We start from the raw sequence: 20,909 nt of genomic DNA, 5'->3' as shown, positions 1-20,909 counted from the left end.
ATTCCGTGTCTCATCATATCCATTCTGCTAACAGGAAGGAACTATTTGCAAATGAAAAGGATAGCATACATTTTTCTTTTGATAAGAAAAACAAGTCCTCCTACTCGAACTAATTTGAGATAATGCGAATCCACGTTTTATAAATCGGCGAAGAGTATGAAGAATTTTTGCAAAATTGTACCGCAGTATGCAAAACTTTTCTTTGTTTCAACACTCGAGAAGAGTATTCATACTAAACCCAACGACACTATAATATGTAACCTAAATACACACTTATGGTTTGCAATATTACTACAGGAAATAATAATTTAAATTGATTTATACATATATTCCGTTTCTGATACTAAAATTGTTTGGTTATCCATGGTGTTATCCTTGAAATTTTGTTACGATGCAAATTCTACTTTGCGACCATAAAAATGGTAATCGAAGAAAATTAATTCCACGAAATCATTAAAATGTTGTTGTGAAGACAGTCAGCATGAAACAGAAAACTCTTTTTGCACGGAGATAAGTACCTCCATATGCAATCCTACACTCGCTCTCTTATAATGACATTCGCCCACAAACCATATTCCAATTAATTGTACAAAGCTTCTCTTCATAATAAAACCTTTTACTTGAATCCTTTTATTGTCTATTAGACAAGGAATTGCAACCCAAGTGAAAGCTGGGGAAACTGGAAGCTTTCATTTGACAGAAATTTGGTGCAAGGCCAACAAAGAAGAAACTCGTCAACATCGAAACAATGTATCGCCGCACCGCGAAATAAGACAAGAATATGAAACAAGACAAAGACCCAAGAAGAAGAAGATCAGATCACAAACTCGTCGTCACTCCCATCCTCCACTCGAAATAAATTCAAACCCCTCTTCAAACCCTGTGGACATAAGTAAGTAAATAAGTATTGATCCACCAGCTCTGAAGGAAGGCCGAGTCTTGATGAATTTTTCGCAACTTTGAAAGCGCCTGAAAATCCACCACGGCCACGAACCATTTGCACATTTAGGCAAGGAAGGAAGCTGATAGGATCATGATCGGAAATGAAAATAAACTCATTTTCTCTTTATCCAATCCTTGGTGGTTGGGATGACGTCCTTTTATGTTTCTATCCCACAGCCAGCAACATTATCCCATTAGCTATACGGGAGCCTAGCAATTCAAAAACTTTCTGAAGATCCGAGAGAGAACCACCAGCAACTTTTCCCGTCGTCCCGAACCAACCAATATGTATTCAGTAATAAGGATCTTGATGGGGAAAAAGAGAGAAAGTTGCTGTGTAACAAGGGTCCGACTGCTCGGGCCTCAACCATCAGCCAGCCAGCAGACCAACAGATGAACTAATGTCCTTTCCTCCTATGCCCACACGTACGGGATGCTGGAACCTCCACGGATTCGACTCTTCGACAACTTCCGCTCGACTCTCTTGCTTACGACACACGACCTTCTCCAGCAGATCTGCTGTGTGTGTATATCTATCTGGAGAGATGGTTGGTGATGAGCATTGTATGTATTGTGATCACATTTTTACTCACTTTTATCCACCACAACCACAACCCGGTCCTACATCTCTCTCTCTCTCTTTATCTATTTATAAAGGACCAGAGGCGAGGGCATAATATTTTCTCATTCACACTTTCCGTCCTTCCACCAGCAAACTTTCTCCTTTCTGTGGTAGTGATTTGATCGAGGAAAACACTTTAGCCAACCAACCACCCTCCTCGTCTGTCCGTTTCTAATCACCTTATTTTTTTCTTTTCCAATCCCATCAATCATTTTATTTCACTTACACCACCAGCCAACAACCTTTCGCCCAGATCAATCTCCCAATCCTCGCGACCATCATCCATCCTTTGGGAGTTGTACATTGATACATAAAAGTTTTTTTTTCTGAGGAGCAGTCCGTGCGTGTGTTGGGTTGGAAGGATGAGAAGTTCCAAAGTAACTCATTTTTCGCGTTTATTATTACATTTTCAAAAAATTCTTCTTCAGAATTCTTAGATTTTTTGAGTATTTCGTAACGTTTGAAAGATTGCGTTGCAAGGAAGGTCGTTGTGGGGCTCCTCACAAGCGAGGCGGAATAAAATGAGGAGATTTTCAGTAATAAACTGTCTTCTCATATTTTGGTTATTTCTTCTCCTCTACATCGGAGTGGCCAGCGAAACTAATCTCTTTCACAATAATCACCACAATAACAGTAACTTTAGTAATCCAGATGTCTACCAAATTGGTGGAGTGTTATCCAGTGAAGAATCCCTTGCAAATTTTACCAGCATTATTCAGGTTGGTTGGTCATTCTTTTACATACAAAAATATGCTCATTCTTTGCAGAGTCTCAATTTTCATTCCAATTTTTAACTTCAAAATGGATTGTTTTCAGCTTTTGAATTTCGATCAACAATATGTTCCACGGGGGAAAACCCTGGTTGCTACCTCTATAAAAATGGAAACGAATCCTATTCGTACCGCCATACGGGTTTGTGATGGTCTTATTAAGCAACAAGTAAGGTTATTTCTTTTAGATTTCGTATAGTTAGACTTTTAGATTCATTGCTGGACTTGAATAATGCATCGCATTCATAGCTTAAAAAAATTCATCCATATTTTTAGGTATATGCAGTTGTCGTGTCTCATTCTCCTAAAGTAGACTTATCCCCAGCCGCCGTCTCGTACACTTCGGGATTTTACCACATACCGGTCATTGGAATCTCATCCAGGGACTCGGCTTTCTCAGATAAGGTAAGTCAATAAGATTTTTTAGTGGTAAATATGCATGGTATTTACACTTTGGAAAAAAATTCGGTGCATGCAAAGTGTCAACTTCGATATTTTAACAATTTCTAAAGATGTTCAACTATTTGCATTTTTAACAGAATATCCACGTTTCGTTCCTACGAACCGTCCCTCCATACTCGCACCAGTAAGTTTACTTCATTTTAAGTAAAACCATATATGTTTTTTACTTGTATTAATTTATTGCTGTCTTTTTTTGCTCCAGGGCGGACGTTTGGGTGGAGATGTTGAAGCACTTTCACTACGAAAAAGTTATCTTTCTCCATTCTTCCGACACCGATGGGCGATCTATCCTGGGACGCTTTCAGACAAATGCTCAGAATCTTGAAGACGACATTGAAATTAAAGTACACAAACCTATTGGAAATTTTCGTAAAAATAGTGAACCTTATATGAAAATATTGAATTATCTACAGATTGAGATGGTGATTGAGTTGGAGCCTGGAAGTCGCAGTGATAATTATAAAGCAAAGCTCACAGAGCTTCGCAACGCCCAAGCCAGGGTCTACCTCCTCTATGCAAGGTACCGTTGTTGATAAATACAGTCATATTATAATGTCCTTGCTACACATGTTTAAGCTTTTTTATCACAATACAGCAACGAAGATGCTCATGAAATATTTGATGCAGCATCGTCACTCTCTTTAACCGATCCAGGACATGTGTGGTTCCTAACAGAACAATTACTCGAATCTCCATTTATTCCTCAAGGTTCAATTGGCCTCAAATTGGTGAACGCTGGCAATGAGACGGCTCACATCATGGATAGTTTGTAAGCTAATTTAGCCACGAAAATTATAATGCTAATTGTTTTTGTTTTTTAAAGTCAAATGATACTAAATTACTTGTATATTTAATCGCGTAGAAGAGTGTTAGCTGTATCGCTTAAAGAGATGGACAAAAATGAAGCGATTCATGAAGCTCCAAGAGAATGCAATACGTCAGGGACCACCTGGGAAACTGGGAAGATGCTCTTCGAGTGCGTCAATAAGTCTTCATGAAAAGAAACTTGAAACATGCCGAAGATTTCCATTTTTAACAAGTGAAAAATTATGTTTAGATACATCAAGAAACAAGAATTTCTCAACGGAGAGACGGGGAAAGTCGCGTTTGACGAGAGTGGAGACCGTATGAATGCAGAATACCACGTAATGAATGTCCATCCCGGAGGAAAGGTGGCGAGAGTTGGACAATATTTCTACTCTTCAGTAAGTTCGAGATGCAAATATTGTAGCAAAACCAGACTTGGTTTTTAGTGTGTCATTGGAAATTGTCATTGCTCAGGGAAAGAAACAAATGGACCTCAAAATAAACGATAGTGCCATTGTGTGGCCTGGAGGTGCACACTCCAAGCCTGTGGGATTTATGATTCCAACACATCTTCAGGTTCTGACAATAGAAGAAACGCCATTCGTCTTCGTGCGACGGGTTGAGTCCTACACCGATTGTCGCAGTGACGAGGAGCCTTGTCCACATTTCAATACAACAGAAACCGGTAATTATTCGACACGAATATTTGTGCGGTATTTTGAATATTTTTTTGCACGTGTTTACATATGCATTACAACACTGTTTAGTTTGAATGACGTCAATGGTATATTTTTGTGTATGTTACTCAACAGATTACCCTGTGATGTACTGCTGCAGAGGCTACTGCATCGATCTTTTAAAGCAGTTGAAGTTAAAGATGAACTTTACTGCGTCCCTTGCACTTTCACCAGACGGGCAGTTTGGCAGTTGCGTTCAAAAGAATGATACAGGTTGGAAATTCGAGGACACATTTTTAAGGAAATTAATATTCCAAATTTTCTTACTAAGGTTATAATAAAAACAATATTTTGTAGCAAAGAAAGAGTGGACCGGGCTCATTGGCGAGCTGGTAACGGAAAGAGCGGATATGATTGTTGCACCTCTTACAATTAACCCAGAAAGAGCACAAGTAATAGAATTTAGCAAACCTTTCAAGGTAATCATACAGTTTTTACTTAATATTATCCACCGAAAATAACTCGATCAAGCTGCTTTCCCCTCTTCAAATCATAACACACCACCTCAAAATTCCTAACTTCTTCATAATCTATTTCGAGTGAAATTCATTTATAACATTTTTAAACGTAAAACTGTCCTGTTATTTGTTTTTTCAGTATCAAGGAATCACTATTTTAGTAAAGAGAGTAAGTCATAAATACCTTTGAATATGTGTCAAAATTGGCATACAATTACTGAAAATAATCAAGTAACGTTGCCTCGCAGAAAGAGAAGAAGCCCACATTCGGCTCTTTTCTCCAGCCTTTCCGAGGATCCCTCTGGATTCTGGTGATGGTTTCAGTCCACGTCGTGGCTCTGGCCCTCTACCTCCTGGACCGATTCTCTCCGTTTGGTCGGTATCGTTTGGCGAATATGGAGGGCACTGAGGAGGATGCTCTCAACCTTTCGTCAGCCATTTGGTTCGCGTGGGGAGTCCTCTTGAACAGTGGGATTGGCGAAGGTACATAAAATTATATGTACTCTCACGAACACGGTCGTAGTTATTTAATCATCGCATCGAGATGATTAAGTTTATCCATCAAAAACAGTCATGTTGGTGCTGATGCATTGTCTCGCAGGATAATATAATACTTATTATTATTCCCGAGTGTTTGAGTATTCAAATCCGTTTCACTCAAAGTGAGGCTGCTTGTGCTTGATTGTTTTTCATGCATATATTTTCTCTGGATACGTAGGAACTCCTCGCAGCTTTGCAGCGCGCGTCCTGGGGATTGTATGGGCAGGTTTTGCAATGATAATTGTGGCGTCGTACACTGCCAACTTGGCTGCTTTCCTCGTGTTGGACCGACCGAAAACAATTTTCTCGGGGATTCATGACAACAGGGTACGTATCACTGTTTTATACCCTTGTGTGTGTCCGCTCATTAGGATTACGGGATAATTAATGATGGGAATGTCTCTTGACATTATGTACAGTTGAGGAACCCGGCAGATAATATCAACTACTCGACTGTCAAGGGGTAGGCACCTATTTATGTTCTTCTCTCGTTAAACTTCACTGCCTATATAACCTTTCCTCCTCTTGTGCCCGGACAGATCTGCCGTTGACATGTATTTTCGGCGTCAAGTGGAACTGTCCAACATGTATCGTGTCATGGAACGCCGCAACTACGACACGGCTCAAGAAGCAATCGATGCTGTGAAAGCTAGGTGAGTGAATATTTAATTTTCCAGAGAGCAGTCGTGGTGACATGGTGTGACGTAAGTAAAACATGTTCGCAAATTAAGATATTGAGCTATGAAACGCTGACTTGATTCAATCGAATCATCGCATCTTGTCTGGTTTTATGTACGGTCTGTGTGGCAATCAACCCACTCCTACGTACAATTCGGTCGGTTGGCTTACTCTCAGTCAGTCTGGTGATGCAAAGTTTACGTCTTACTTTGGGACACCATATTATTATTAGTGCACATCAACCTGATTAATTGCCATTTCCCTCTCTCTCACATAAAGTGAGTGATGATGCAATCGTATCCTGATTGCTATTGTAGATTCCAATTTCGATTTATTAACTGCTTCTCGTCTTCAAATCATGCCATGCAGTTAGTCGTTCGTCCTCCTTCTTGGTCACAACTGCTCATCATAATATCCAATTGCGAATGAACCCTGATTAAACCGGAAAGCGTGCTCGCATCAATTATATATGCAGATCATATGCGCAGATAGCATGCAAAATAATTAAAAATATCATGTACGTAGCATGTTCGCATGATGGTTAATTTTTTTACCCCTTGTCGATACTCCGCCACCGACCCACACAAAGTCAGATACACAGCATTTTCAACGAGTTTGCTAATTTCCTATGGCAAGGATATCAAAGAGTTGTTGGCTGTTGAGCAAGTTGGAATTAGGCGTCCAGTTCCTTTCATCGCGAAAGTGAAAGCGCAAACAGCGAAGAATGTGCACGCATAGGGGAGGAAGGACTGATAATGGTGGTGTAGACGACGTCTCATTCTCATCATATCTCATTACCACAGTTTGTTTTGTTTTCATATCTTGTTCACGATCCCATTCACGGCTCAGTGGCGCAAGTGGACTTGAGTTTTGTTGATAAAGCATGATTTCCCACTTAAATGATTCCCAGCGTGCTTATGTACGATCCTGTACTTTCTCCATTCTGCTTTCTCAGCACCTTCTCATCTAGATCAGACACAATGCAGTCATGACCACGGGTGGCATCTCACTCTCACTGGCGCTTTGTTTGCTACGTGTGTACAGCCCGAGTTGCTGCCCTCACTGTCAAACGACGCTCCTTTATACCCAACCTACATATTTACTGTAAATCATGTTTGTACTCCACCCACACTGGGTACATATATTCGTTTACTACTGAATCAGGACCTCGTTTTGAATGATGCATTAATCACAATACTACCTCCTTGTCCTCCTCTTCTTATACAATTTGGTATGATTTGGGCTCCGTAGTCAGACCAATTGTTTAGCCCTGGGAGAAAGTAGATATTTACAGTCTGCACAAGTTTACTACTGATGGGAAATATAATCATTTAGACAAAACGGTACGATTAATCGTTCACTGGGCTTATCCTCCTTCTCAACTTGGGTGGGATAGTTCTATTCATATGTTGACTGACCCAAACTTTTTGCAGCATTGTTGTTACTTTTCGCAATAAATACGACAGAATTGCGTTGTGGCGGGGTGGCGTTGTTGGTTTTTAAGAAGAATAGATATACAGTCTTCTGGAGATAAAATTTCCGTGACACTTGTGAAAAATCTCGGCCATGTATTCGCTTAATAATTTAGAATGCCAAGTCAAGTTATTTCTGTATGGGGAGCAGGCCCAGTCATTTGTTTCTTTGTTTCAGCGGGATGAGATAAGTCTGAAACGTTTAAACAATGCCTTTCGCTTCTTCTTGAGTAATAAGAAACTAGGGAAGAATTCCACTTTCGCTTCCAGCACAAGTACATACGAAGTACAGCCAAGGCTTCCTAAATCAGCATGCATACGCCACACCACGGCCGAGCGTCTGTTATGATGGGAAAATGTATTGTTGCAGATTTCCCTAAGTACCACATCTGCTCTGGCTGCGCACTGCATCTACAGGGATCGAGGCAATTCAAAGTCCACAAAGTGGGATATGATGCGGCGACATAAATAAATGAAGATGTGCTTAACGTTCATAGTCACATGAAAAATTCGACGGTGCACTTATCACTAGGCGAGATTGGTGTGCTCCATCCATGTTCTTCTGTTCTCGCTAATGAAATTTTTATGAGTTCACTCACGCTTTGCATAGGCAAGGCAAACAAAAGCAGAAATGACCAATTTTCCTCGGGATGATCATCAACCGAACCACAACGTTCCAGTTGTGTGCGACGACCATACGATGGTGGTATCGTATCGTGGAATGACAACTGCTGTACTACTTTCAGACACAATGTTGCACATAATGTTGCAAGTTTACCATAACAGTTTTAAGAAAAAAGTCCAAGACAAATTTCAGAATTAGCTAACGATTTGCTGCGGGAAATTCCATGTTAGAGTAGAATTTTTAAGTAAAAAATTATTCAGGGTTCTTCTGCATATATTTACATACGAGTAAGGAAAGTTGTTATGAATTGAAATTCTGCAAACTGTGTCCACCGCACGTGTTGCAATTTACTGGCATTTGGGACATTCTAAAACTTGTTCAAGTGACCAGTAAAATTGGGTAGAAAAGTAATAATTGTACTCCACTGCGGATTTGGCCGAGTGAAAGGCACCATTTGTTGCGGTCCGTCGGTTCGATGAAATTTTCATATTCATGCTGCACATTAGCCATATTTATCGTTATCATTTGATTTTACTCGCAAATTCCTGCTTTTAAACACCACCACATACCAACAAACCTAAACCAAGTGTGGGGCCTGTGAAACTTACGAAGTGACAAATTATGTAAATTAAAATGACATTATGCTTGTGGTAATGCGGTATCTGTGTGTGGTATCAGACCAGCTTCGCCGTTTGGGTGTTTTAAAAAATATGGAAAAATGCTGATATCGTGTAGCAATTGATGAACATCATTTATTTATTGTGACGAAAAAGAGAAAGCTTGAAGTATCCTGCTTCCTGGAAAAATTGGAAATTGTTTTTTGATTGATCGTACTTTATATAAGGAATTTTATTCATTTTTCATTCCAGCACACTGGACGCTTTCATCTGGGATAGCTCAAGATTACAATATGAAGCAGCTCAAAATTGCGATTTGATGACTTCCGGTGAACTATTCGGACGGTCCGGATATGCCATCGGGCTTCAAAAGGGTTCACCCTGGGCTAATGACGTCACTCTGGCCATTCTGGAATTAAGTGAAAGTAATATCCATCTCTCTTTTGTGTGCACGAAATTATAGCAAAATTTGATTTGTGAATAATAACGCATCATCATCATCAGAAACTCGACATAGTTTGGTCGTTGTCCTCCTTTTACAATGGCCTTTTTCACAAAAGGATGATGGCAGCGAGTCCACGCACACATTTTATTTAAGCGAAAATGTAATCCCAATGGGGGCTGTTTTTATACCCCGCGTTCGGAATTCTAAGCAGTAAAAACATAAACCGTGGCAGACTGCTAAGCTCACATAATTCCACCAACTGTCCAGAAATCGCACTAGCAAGAAATCGTATAGATTGTTAAAAAACACATCCACAACCATGCAATTTAGTTGAGCTTCGCCCCACAATTCTGCATGCTCTTCTTTCACACAGTCTCTGATTGTATGTATATCAGGGTGAAAATTGTTCAAGAAACTTCATCTTTATTGGTAGCAGTAGTAAGCTGTGGTTTTTCCTTGGTATGCGGTTTTGCTCAATTCTCCTGGCACAACAAGGCAACAACTCTCTGCTGCATATTTGCTACATCGAATAAATACGTGTAGGCATAGCTCAATACGAACCCAACGACCTGCATGTTACACCCAAACACAGCAGGTAGTCGGACAGATAGAAATGTTGGCATAATTCGTTAACATGCAAGAGAACGAGGCAGAGAGATTCATTTGGCGTCTGATCAACCAGGCATGTCCAAGTTCGCTCATTTCCACTTTCACTCCCGGATTTCTACTACTACAAGATCACAATCTCATTTATCGGAATATTGCTGCAATACATCTAAACCTCATTAATAGCTCCACAGGGACAGGGACATGGGTAGGGAGTAATGGCACATGTTGTAAATTGGTCGTCGTCATCGGAAACAAGAGGTCCGAACGATGTCTACAATTTATACGGTCAGAGGAAATTATAGGATAGGCGATGGCTGACTGACGGACTGAAACTATGCAATCTTTTGCCGTAAATGTTCCTCGATAGGAGAACATGTCTTGAACTGCTGGTCGAATTGCTCTGTCTGTCGGTCCATACGAGCAACAGCACAAAACACTGGCTCCTTTATGCCGTGAGGATAAATGGCATCAATTTATCTTCAGCCAAAGCAAGGAGACGTCCGCGTTCAAGCAGCAAACTTTCCATTGAATTGAAATGCGATTTGAACAGCATGGTCACAATTTATATGCTGCGAATTTAGCGTGGATGTAGGTATATGTAGGTTGCAATTTTCCGTGTTTTATTTCTCAAAGTGAGGTCCTATGACATTTTTGAATCGTATAATTTTGTAATTTCATGAATTTTTGTAAATATTTGTATTGCGACATTCGGACATTAGTGTCTCGAGTAATAGGAAATACGTCAACAATGAAATCACAAAACCATTACCCACACTCACGCATGATGACCCCACTTTTTGAGTATATACGGCCCATAGGAAGTCTTTAGATCAAACAGTTGTACATTAAATTTGATTGAACATAAAATTTTTATCCTGCCCTATGGACGGCAACAAACGCTCACATCCTCGAAAAGTACACAAATAAACTTCAGTGCTGTAAAAGGCTTGAATAAGGCGCGTGCTTTTAGTAAAGTCAGTAAATTATAATTCAAATTGCCCAGAATCAATAAAAACGAACTATTGTAGGTATTTATGTCCCAATAGATAGGAAAACAATTAGATTAATAGCAAGAAATTTAACAGCTCTGGACAAATTGCTTATAAAATGAGGCAGATTGAAACCAAATTGGCTACAAACTTTTATAATACGGGTTATCCAATGGTCCAAAATTCCAGAATAAATTAGATTCTAATTTACTGACTTTACTAATCGGACGCGCCTTTCTTTGGGAGTAGTGACGCGTGTTGACAGCCATTTAGGCCGCCATCAAAGATGTTGAACGAGGCAATTATATTGTCAATTACATATAATGTTTCTCCCCGAAATAGGTGGATTTATGGAGGAACTGGACAAGAAATGGATCATAAATCCGGAATTGATTACAAGTGAGCGATCCAAGATATGTCAGACGGAGGAGAAAATCCCCACAACACTGGGCCTGGAAAATATGCATGATGCTTTCTACCTCATTGCTGCCGGTATGTGTACCGTTTTTACTTCCTCAAGACACTCAAAACGTTAGGCGAGGAAATGGCCCATTTCTTGGCATCAAAGTCGCCTTGGTAATTCCTCCAACGGCGAAAGTGCAGTGGTCAATGTGTGGACACGATAATTTTAGAAAATTCCCCTCAAGCACACGCTCCTCCATTATAGCAACCATAATAGTACACACTTTTGATGGGATGGCGTTTCTCACAGTCCTTTGCGCAATCACAAAGAATGGGCCGAGTGTAAATGAGGTTTTTTCTGCTTGAGCAACGCTGGTCGTCATCGTCGTCGTCCGAATGGACAATTATCATAACTCTTTCCTTTCATTCTTATCGCACTAAAATTAGTCCATGCTTCTGAGTCCCATCAGAGGGATTTGTCACAACCCTCTTCTTTACTTAAGCTGACGTCGTAACAGTTTTGAACTAAACGCTACCTCATTACTTTCCATCTCCTCTGTCACTGTTTGTATGTGAGGAGACAGCCAAGATCAACCAACCTGCCATAAATCCCATTCTCAATTTACTCTCTCCTACACACGATGTACTCGAGTGTACTCTATTTTTGGACTGCAAACTTTATATTACATGGATGAGAAAGAATTAAAAGTCTACAAATGTTGACAGGAATCCTGGGAGGGTTGGTGCTCATTCTCATTGAAATCTTCTACAAGAAACATCAATTGAAGAGGCAACGTCAGTTGGAAATTGCCAGGCATGCTGCAGAAAAATGGCGAAATACCTGCAGGGTGAGTTACAATACATAATAATAATGTTGTAATAAGTTACAGTGTTTAGTTCTTATGTGTGCTTAGCTTATCTTCTTAGTCAATTAATATCCTTGTCCATTATCATCACCTCCTCCTTCACAAAATGCACCAACAAAAGCTCATGTTGTGAGTGAAAGCACGAATGAGTTGAAATGGAATTATTTTTTGATGAGTAATTTCATCTCTCCGCTTTTGAAGTTGTGGAGATGAAAGGGAAGCCTAAAAAATCTGGGTAATCCTTCCCCCATTATGTTATAAAAGGTCAATTATGAAAATAGGTTGATACGTACGTAATGTAGCGAATTACGTATGCGAGACTACCTGCAAACAGCTATCTTTCATCTTTCTACCGTTTCATCTGTAGTTCTTTCTCTCTTCTTGTTCAAACAATTACGTACAAATAGATGAGTTTAGGGCTACTTTTACTGCATGAATACTTTAATTACATAAAATGCAGTCTTTTTTTGGATTGTTTTGTGTGATCTTTTTTAACTTCCCTCTATTCTGCACTACATTTGCAAATATACTTCATTTATTAGTTCTGCTGATAAGAAAATTGATACATGTACGTGTATTCATGTAGGGTGTGGAATTGTGATTGAGTTGCACTTACAATAAATATCCTAGAAAAGACGGGAAATATGAGAACTATAAGATTAAGATGTATGGATTCATTTCCTAAATAGCCAGGAAAGTAGAGTTGGATGCAACGTGTATCATTCACTGCATCCAGAACGTACATAATACATAATACCGCATACCGTGACTATTCCGACCTCTTTAGAGTTAATTGAGTTAAGAGTCTTATTATATAAGCAACATTGGTTGTTGCACCACTTGATTCATCCGCGGCATACATAAAACTAGTCTGTGCACTATGATGTCTAAGAATTAAGTGGATGGAAAACAGGTCATAAATTTATCTTCACATAATTGGGATTCAAAACATGGAAGGAATTGAAAATGCGAAAATCCCTCTGCTCTTCTTCATTTGGGCAAAATCTAATTTGATGTTGGAAGGAACCCAACAGTGTAGTTATGCACATACATATATTTTGTAGCATGCCAACATTTACTGCATAGGTACTTTGGTTTGAATACAACTTATGAATTTATTACATCCGCATGCAATATCTCGTCCACAAAAGTATAACAGTAGCAGGGTGTTGGAAATGTGAAGTAATTGTTCGTCTCTCTATCTATCTCTCTGGCCCAGTAACCGTAAAGTAGTGTTGTTTAAAATGGCCAAGCTCTCAAGTATCTCCATGACTCGTCTCAAGTACGAAAACGGGAAAGTAGAGCAACTAGCAAAAGTCAGGTTGTACAAAAACACTTGAAATGTATGGTTAAGTCAACTTTGAGCCCATTTTAATCCTAGCAATTCTACTCCAATTGAAGACTAATGACAAAGACTGATTACTTGAATTGGGAAATTTAGTATTCCAAACCAGCCAAGGAAGCAGTTCCACCTTGCGGCAAGGTCCCTGCCGTACATACCTTCTCCGTAATAAGGTTATCTTTCGGGTAGGTGTAAGGCGTCGGAATTGGGCTGCACAAGGTGATTTTCAAAGTGAGCTAGCTGTTCGAATATGAAGCAATAAGCACGGAATACGGAAGCAGAGTAAGGAAAACTCCTTCCCTGAGCCAACAATGTCTTCATTTTAAAAATTTGAAGTGCAATGAATGAATACCATTACAACTTCCTATAGACGCTATTTTGGCTTTTGGTAAATCGGTAAACTTGCCGGTTTGGTATGGACTCGTGTCATTTAATTCTGATCATGTCCATGGACAGGCAAAACTGCACCTTTGGAATACAAATCTTGAAAACTTTACCACTCAAATTTTATTGGCTTCGATGAGTCCATAAAAGTTGCCCGGCGAGGGTGGAATTTGTTTAGAAGGAGTGAAGGTCGTCCAAAAGACTTTTCCTTGCGCTTCGGATTCTCCTCACAGGAAAGGTAACTCAATTAGGCCAGTGATCTATGAAAATTGGAAACAAGCTAAGTCAAGTAAATAACATGTGATATGTAGTGCAGGCTGCTTCAATTACCAATTGGTGAACTGGGCACGGAAACTTGATCAAACTTTCCAAGTAACAAAAAGTAGCAAATTACAACAACTTTCTTCTTGAGCATTATAGGTGTACATACATATATTTATTTATTAGTATGATCGGATTACAGAGTACAAACAATGGATAGGAATATGAATGCTGCAGAGTACACTGCTTTGTACATTCGAGCAATAGTTTTCTATTTTCGCAAGAGCAAGAATCATCATTATGAAAAGTAAGGAATTTCATTAATTTCTTGTAAAGAAAACTTGACAAATATGCAGTGTCTGCTGTTGTTTGTCAGTCCCCTGCACTGTATCATCTGGATCAGTCAGTCAACATGAGCCAAGTCAAGTCTTCTCCTTTTGATGAAAGCTCGACGATATTCATTTCATTAATTTCGTGAAACAATGCGGCCGCTACTCCAAAAATAATTGATACACCATCCGGCACATCCTGACGCTTTAGGAGGTCGTAAAAGTGTCATTATTTAGGGTCACTCAAGTAATAATAGGATTGCATAGTTTGGATGATTAAGGAAATAGTATAATGGCGTGATTAATTGCTGGTCTACGAGAGAGAGAGAGGCATTTCACGTTATATTTCATATGCTAAACCTTCTATTTTAGATATATGCACATATCTGCACGAGCCGTTCCATGCATTTTTTGAAGGAGAATAAGTGAATCACATTGACGCACCGTAATTTAAAATTAAGACGCTAAAGAATTGTACAATACCTTTGTCCTGTTTTCTATTCGTGTAGTACATGGACATTTGAGCAGTGGTGGATGTATTTTAGTGGTGGTAGTAGCATTATGTATTGTACGAATTCTATTGTGACAGAGCTATATTTTGCAAGAATGTTGGGGAAAGTAGAAGAATGTGTGAAGCTGGAGAGTAAGTTGGAGGTGAAAGTGCAAGTACAATGGGAAGTCGGAGCTGACTGGAATCCAGAGTGGAGATGATTATGTTAATGCATAATAATGAACGAGAAAACCAGAGGCTGCTTCTATAGGTGCATGGTTTGGAGGTGAGGTACTCTCCAGCCAGCCCTCATCTTCTGGAAATTTGAATTGTGAGAAACACAAGAATAGTTTCACACAAAACTTTCCACCGTCGTTCGTCGTCTTGAATTCGTCGTCGTCGTCGTCGTCCAATGTCAAAAGTGGAAAGCTGCCTTTAATCCCAAAATCAAGAGGCACAACCTTCTCTTCCATCCAACACGACTTGAAATGTTGGTGGGTGGGTTGGTACTTATATCCGCATGCAAAGCTCGAAAGTAGAAACAGGAGAGAGTAAAGTGATGGCGAATTTAATGATTTTTTCAAAGGAAGGAGGGGAAGGATTTTTCCGCACACACGGAGAAAGAGCAAAGTGAAGCTTTTTATGTACTTGACATAAATGGCAGTACGGGTGCATTTATACGACGGCAAGTGATTGCGTCGATAGTGTTTAGCTGTATCTGTGCTGTGTGGCAGAATTAGATCGTAGCGTATGGCAGCCGGCCGTCCGTAATGTCTGTAATGGTACTGAACATCATAGCATTCACGACTGTACTGGTAAATAGGTGGGTGGGTGTATCGGTCGGGTGCATACGTGTGTATGTGCCTCCTTAGTTTACCAGTTGGACCAACACCACCACCACCACCAGCAGCCGTCGTCGTCGTCGTAGTGCAAGATCAGGTAAACTTTTTGCTCACGGTCGGATTAAAGGGAACAAGGGAGAAAAAGTCAAAGTTAATGAAGTTTAGTGAAGTCAGTCATCCGGTAAATAAGTTCCTTCATTTTTAATAACAAAATCACACTCCACTAACAAAACCATCTTAACCAAATATTGTTGAAATGAGAAGAAATGAAATATAAATATATATGAAATATATATATAAGAAATAAAATATATTGTATAATAATTTCCATCTACTAATCCTCAACCCTCTCCGTTTTTGATTTTTTTGTTGGTTGTGGATCTTCCTCACCCTTTCTCTTCCCTGGCTCACTCAGCCAGCCTAGCTCATTGAGAAAGTTGACCGTGGCTGTGGTCATCTTGGAAAAACTCATTTCGAATTTAGCCCTCAGTCCGTCTTCGCAATTTATCAGACGCAGTTCACTTTTCTGTCCTTTGAATACACATTCTGCTTCAGTCCATCGTCGCATGGCGTATTTTAAATCATGACCAACAGAGTCGTCGTATCCATATATCTCAAGTGGAATTGCTTTCTTTGGGTCAAAGTCCCACCCTTTTCCCCCATCTTCCTCTGATCTTAAAAGTTCCGTGTAGGAACATCCAAGCGTAGTTTCTGAATTAATGTTATTCAAGTTCATAGAACGTAGTACATCAGCAGCCACAGTAACATCTCCAGATGATGTGTAATCTATCGAGATTGACTTTATTTTTCCTTCCTTCGTCCAAATAATAAGGTAAAGTTGAGTGAGCACACCTGGAGAGGAAAAGTATAAATAAGGTTAAATACATGCAAAATATTGAGGCATGTCATTACTTTTATTTTTACCTAATTTGTCTGATGGGGACCATTTTCGGATTGTAATTTTCTTCATTCCAGCCTGTCTGACATAAATGTCATCACCACTGGTAAGGAAAATGTGGTCGGCATTTTGGTGTCTATCTCGATTCCAAGGAATAGTGAAGTGCATGTCACAAATATCACACTTGTAGGGCTTGTCAACTAAAACATGAATAAATATTAATGAAATGTCGCAACAATTACTTAATGAAATGCACGGACATACATAAATGATCAGATTGGACATGATCTTTTGCTGACTTTTCGTCCCTGAATCCTTTATTGCAAATCTTGCAAAGCCACCTCTTTGTACCATGGCATGCTTGGTAATGTTGTATGACATTTGAAGGTGCCTTAAACGTTTTAGCGCATGCAGGACACTTGTTCGTAATGGATTTGTCCTTCCATCTAGCCCGTATCTCAGCTTCAATAGTAGTGTCGATGTTGTTTTCTTTTATGGAATTCTCTGGCGTAATCTCTTCCAGATCCGTTGATTTTTCGTAAAACTCCATCTACAAAGGTCAAAATCATCCCATGACACAATACAATATAAAAGATCACTGGAAATTACCACATTGCGATGCTTATTGATTTCTGAAGGTCTGATTGTGACGTTGCTGTCACATTTCGCAAAAATGTTTTCCAGCAACTTTTTGTACATGTCTCGTTGAAACTTGATTTTCAGAAATTCTTGATCCTCTGAATCACTGGGGTCACGTCGTCTAACTTTTGACAACGACATTTCGATTTTTTTAAAACACACGATGGATGTGTTTGTCGATTCCTATAATTCCTACTCTTTTCTTTTCCTGTTTTCACTCTATCTGTAAAATTTCTCCGCCAGTTCTTATCCAATTTTAATAATTTGTTATATACTTTTAAAATACGCAATGGATTCGATTAATCTGTTATCTGACATAACCTCTCCAATTTTGAGTAGGCATGTAAATTAATATGAAATTTTACAGAGAGAATGAAAACAGGAAAAAAAGCAAGCGAGGAAGTGGTGAGTGCGAGGGTGGTTGTGAGAAGGCGGAGTGGTTAGGTCATTGACTTTCTCAGAAAATATGCAATTTTTTCACCTTCAACCTTAAATAACTCGGCGAATTATGCACAATGCTCAAGTGCCAAACTAATGTATTGAGTTTGTGTGTAAAGATAACGGTAAATAAGTAATAGCTGGGGAGTCTACTTTAATTTCATACGTTTGCTTGCTCACCACTACTGTGCATCTCACTACTCTTATTCCTTATTCTTATGTCCTGGCAGCAGGGAGGCATCGGTCGGAGGTGGGTTGCTTGGTTTGTAGGCATTTCACCGGCTCCTTTTTATTTTAATATATTCATCGCAGAGTGCTCCCTTTCTCTCCTCGGCACAAATTGTCAGACCAGCGAGCAACTTTCTCCTCCTCCTCCAAAATTCAAACAGCTCACAGTTCATACACGAATTTTAATTTTGCATGAGATAACTTTTCCATTGTAGTGACGACGGAGAGGGGCAGAGAAGTGGGGCTGGGATTATTATTCCCACTCTTCGTTAGTTACTCTTTTTTCGGCCCAGAAATAAATAGCTCTGCCTTCAGCTTTCGGGTTAATATACGTTACCGATTATTTCTCCTGATATATCACATGCACATAAATATGTACATATGTCTGACTGCCTGCTTTGGCTACGTGGTTTCATCCCCTCCTGCGTCATGTACGTATCACTCGCTCACTCCTCGAGTGAAAGTCCAGTGAAAGGGAATATCTACCAAATCCATCCTCTTCTTCTGTCATCCTGCAAAATTCATGCATGATGCAGTTTTCTAAATATTCTATTTTTACCCAACACACGGTGCAGCACGAGTTCAAACTTTCTGTTGGGCCAATTTTAAAATCCGTGGGAAGGGAACGACGACGACTTCCAAATATATGTACGAGATAAATTACGTAGGCGGTCGTAAAAAGTAGGATGCATGGAAATGAGAGGTGGTAGTGATGGTGGTGGGGTTTTGTTGAATGTGGTTTTCAGAGTCAACTCAACTACAACTTTTTATACGTCTTTTTCCTCTTGATTAGCACACGAGGTTTGAATGATAATTACTCATTTTTGGTTCCTCTCCTTCACTTTCACTTTCCACCTCTTCTTTTTCTTCCAATCAGAATTTAATTCCGTTTCACCTTTCCGGTGGAAACTTAAATTGCTCTTCCAGTCAAATCCCACAAAACTGTCACTCATTTCACTCTCTCGCCCCATTAACTTGCCACTTTCCATGAAAGGCATGAGAATGATTATGGCTTCCGTCAGTCATTTTCTCCACCTCCATTTTCTCACCTTTTCTCCCGTCATGTCCATACCCCTCATACTCAGACCGGATGGGTTCCCATCCTTTCTTCCCTTCCCACAATTCCATATCGTTTTAAGGGTCGCATGAAGGAATTGTCCTCGTTGGGGTTATGTTTCTTCCTCTCAAAAGAAGAAGAAGAAGAGGAAAAAATGGCCCAAAGTTATGCGCTCAATGATTGACATTTTTATTGACACTTTTTGAAATGCATACTCAAACAGCTTTACGTACTCTTATTGTGCAACACGTTTCCCTTTTTCAGCAACGGAAGCTAGATCGAAGCCTTGAACGTCGCTTCAAAGAGAACGGACCACCACCGTTTTGGACGCCAGGACTGGATGTGAGGCAAAGGTCACCCATCGCATCAAAGGCAAACACAATTTTCGTTTAACAAGTTTCTCTTAACTCTTCCTTTACTGACGGGATGTCCGTCCCCAGCAGCATTTTCACTGAAGTACTACCTCTCTGATGACGGGACAAGTTGTTTCAAACCGAGAAACAGTGAAAAAATGGAACTTTTGTTCATTGTGACGGTAACGGTATTCAAAATTTCAGTTTCAACCGGAAGATGAAAAAGTGCAAGTCGATGGTGCTCTGAGAAAGAAACATAATTTATTACAATTCTACTTTTAACGGTGCTGAATACTAGCCAGGTTAAATTGAAGTCGGAAGAGTCAGAACTGCCGATGAGGGTATATGCAAATATAGATAAGTAGAGAGATAGTTGGACACGGTACGTACACTTTTACTACTAAATATTGTCAGGCAACAATAAATGTGTCATGTTTTAATGTATTGTTGTTACATAAATGTATGTAGGTAGACTTGTAGGTGTTGTTGTTGTTCTTGTTGTTGTTGTTGTTGAATGAACTGAAATAATAATGTTGTTCATGACAAATTTGTGGAAGAAGAACCATAATAATGTAATCCTCCGATTGTTACAAAACTCGTATAATAAGTACATTCATAACTCATCACACTACTCACTCGTTAGCGTCGTCGTTGTCGTCGTCAACATACAAACTCCTCCCTGACAGTGCAGGGATATAATATGTAGTGCATAAAAAATAAAAATTCTACACTTTTGACTCGAAAAACATAAAATAATAACTCAAAAATATTAATGTTGCAGGATTACTAAATAATCTTGTAAAGTTTGCAATTGCGTAGACGCACCAAAGCTTTGTATTCCAGTTTTTGATTAACAGAAAAGTTTAATAAATAAATATGCAATCTGTACAGTCGCTGCTGGTGTAAGATTAATACTTACTTGTAAGCGACGGTTGAGAAGAGTAATTGTGTCTGACTTGTGAAAACATTCATTTCAAATGCATACCACTTTCTCCTCGGTAATCGCGAAGCATACCGTCGTCTCGTAACCTTTGCACCAAAACCACCAGCAATCTGCAATGAATGGAGAAACAAAGAGAGGAAAATGTCGACTTTGGTGGCGTATTTATGTCTGTCTGCTGCAATAAAGGGAATTCTGGTGGAGAGTTTAGAGGGGAAAAAATGAGGGAATGTGAGGTCAAAAAATCTCGCCCAATTCTTGACTTGCACCACGAACAGAAGGGCCAGACGACGAGTTGAGACGACGGTTGACGTCGTAGTGGGGAAAAGTGGATAAGGTTTCTTTGTGGCTGTCGTTACCTTTTCATGAATCATCTAAATTGGATTCAACAACGGCTGCTGCTTTCTCCGTCGGAAGGCAGGGTCAACCTGAGATGGGAGGAATGAGCTAACTGTCCACTTTCGCTGGCTTACGATGCAAGTTGCGAGAACCATTTAAAAGGCTTATGGCTATTAAGAATTTGATTTATTTCCTAAAAGTTCCCCTTCTTAAGCTGATAATTCCGAACGTACTACTTTTTCCCTCCCCGTGTAAATACTAAAACTCTATTGGATGCTGGTGACGTAAAATGAACAAGAAATAAATGATTATTCAATTCAAGTACAGT

The 20,909-nt window shown here is 39.6% G+C and overlaps 1 protein-coding gene across 2 annotated transcripts; it reads left to right on the top strand.

Annotated features, from left to right (window-relative positions):
• Positions 1-1,453: 1,453 nt before the first annotated feature.
• On the top strand, positions 1,454-20,248 carry LOC110851005 (glutamate [NMDA] receptor subunit 1). 2 transcript variants are annotated; one of them, XM_035852928.1, is made up of 21 exons: positions 1,457-2,283; positions 2,381-2,503; positions 2,611-2,739; positions 2,874-2,920; positions 2,999-3,140; positions 3,210-3,316; positions 3,392-3,565; positions 3,659-3,772; positions 3,854-4,001; positions 4,078-4,288; positions 4,416-4,553; positions 4,638-4,759; positions 4,938-4,967; positions 5,047-5,281; positions 5,517-5,665; positions 5,758-5,801; positions 5,878-5,991; positions 8,983-9,155; positions 11,116-11,265; positions 11,902-12,023; positions 19,214-20,248. In XM_035852928.1, the coding sequence occupies exons 1-21, from the start codon at positions 2,086-2,088 to the stop codon at positions 19,340-19,342; spliced, it is 2,799 nt and encodes a 932-aa protein (XP_035708821.1). In that variant the 5' UTR covers positions 1,457-2,085; the 3' UTR covers positions 19,343-20,248. The 2 variants fall into 2 exon arrangements, with proteins under 2 accessions (XP_035708820.1, XP_035708821.1); XM_035852927.1 differs by having other exon boundaries at positions 1,454-2,283; positions 2,999-3,316.
• Positions 20,249-20,909: the final 661 nt, after the last annotated feature.

The sequence above is a fragment of the Folsomia candida genome, unplaced genomic scaffold (genome assembly GCF_002217175.1).
Source record: "Folsomia candida strain VU population unplaced genomic scaffold, ASM221717v1 Fcan01_Sc006, whole genome shotgun sequence".
Taxonomy (NCBI): Eukaryota; Metazoa; Arthropoda; class Collembola; order Entomobryomorpha; family Isotomidae; genus Folsomia; species Folsomia candida.
Note: the sequence above shows the minus strand (reverse complement) of the source record. Positions and strands in the feature narration are given on the sequence as shown.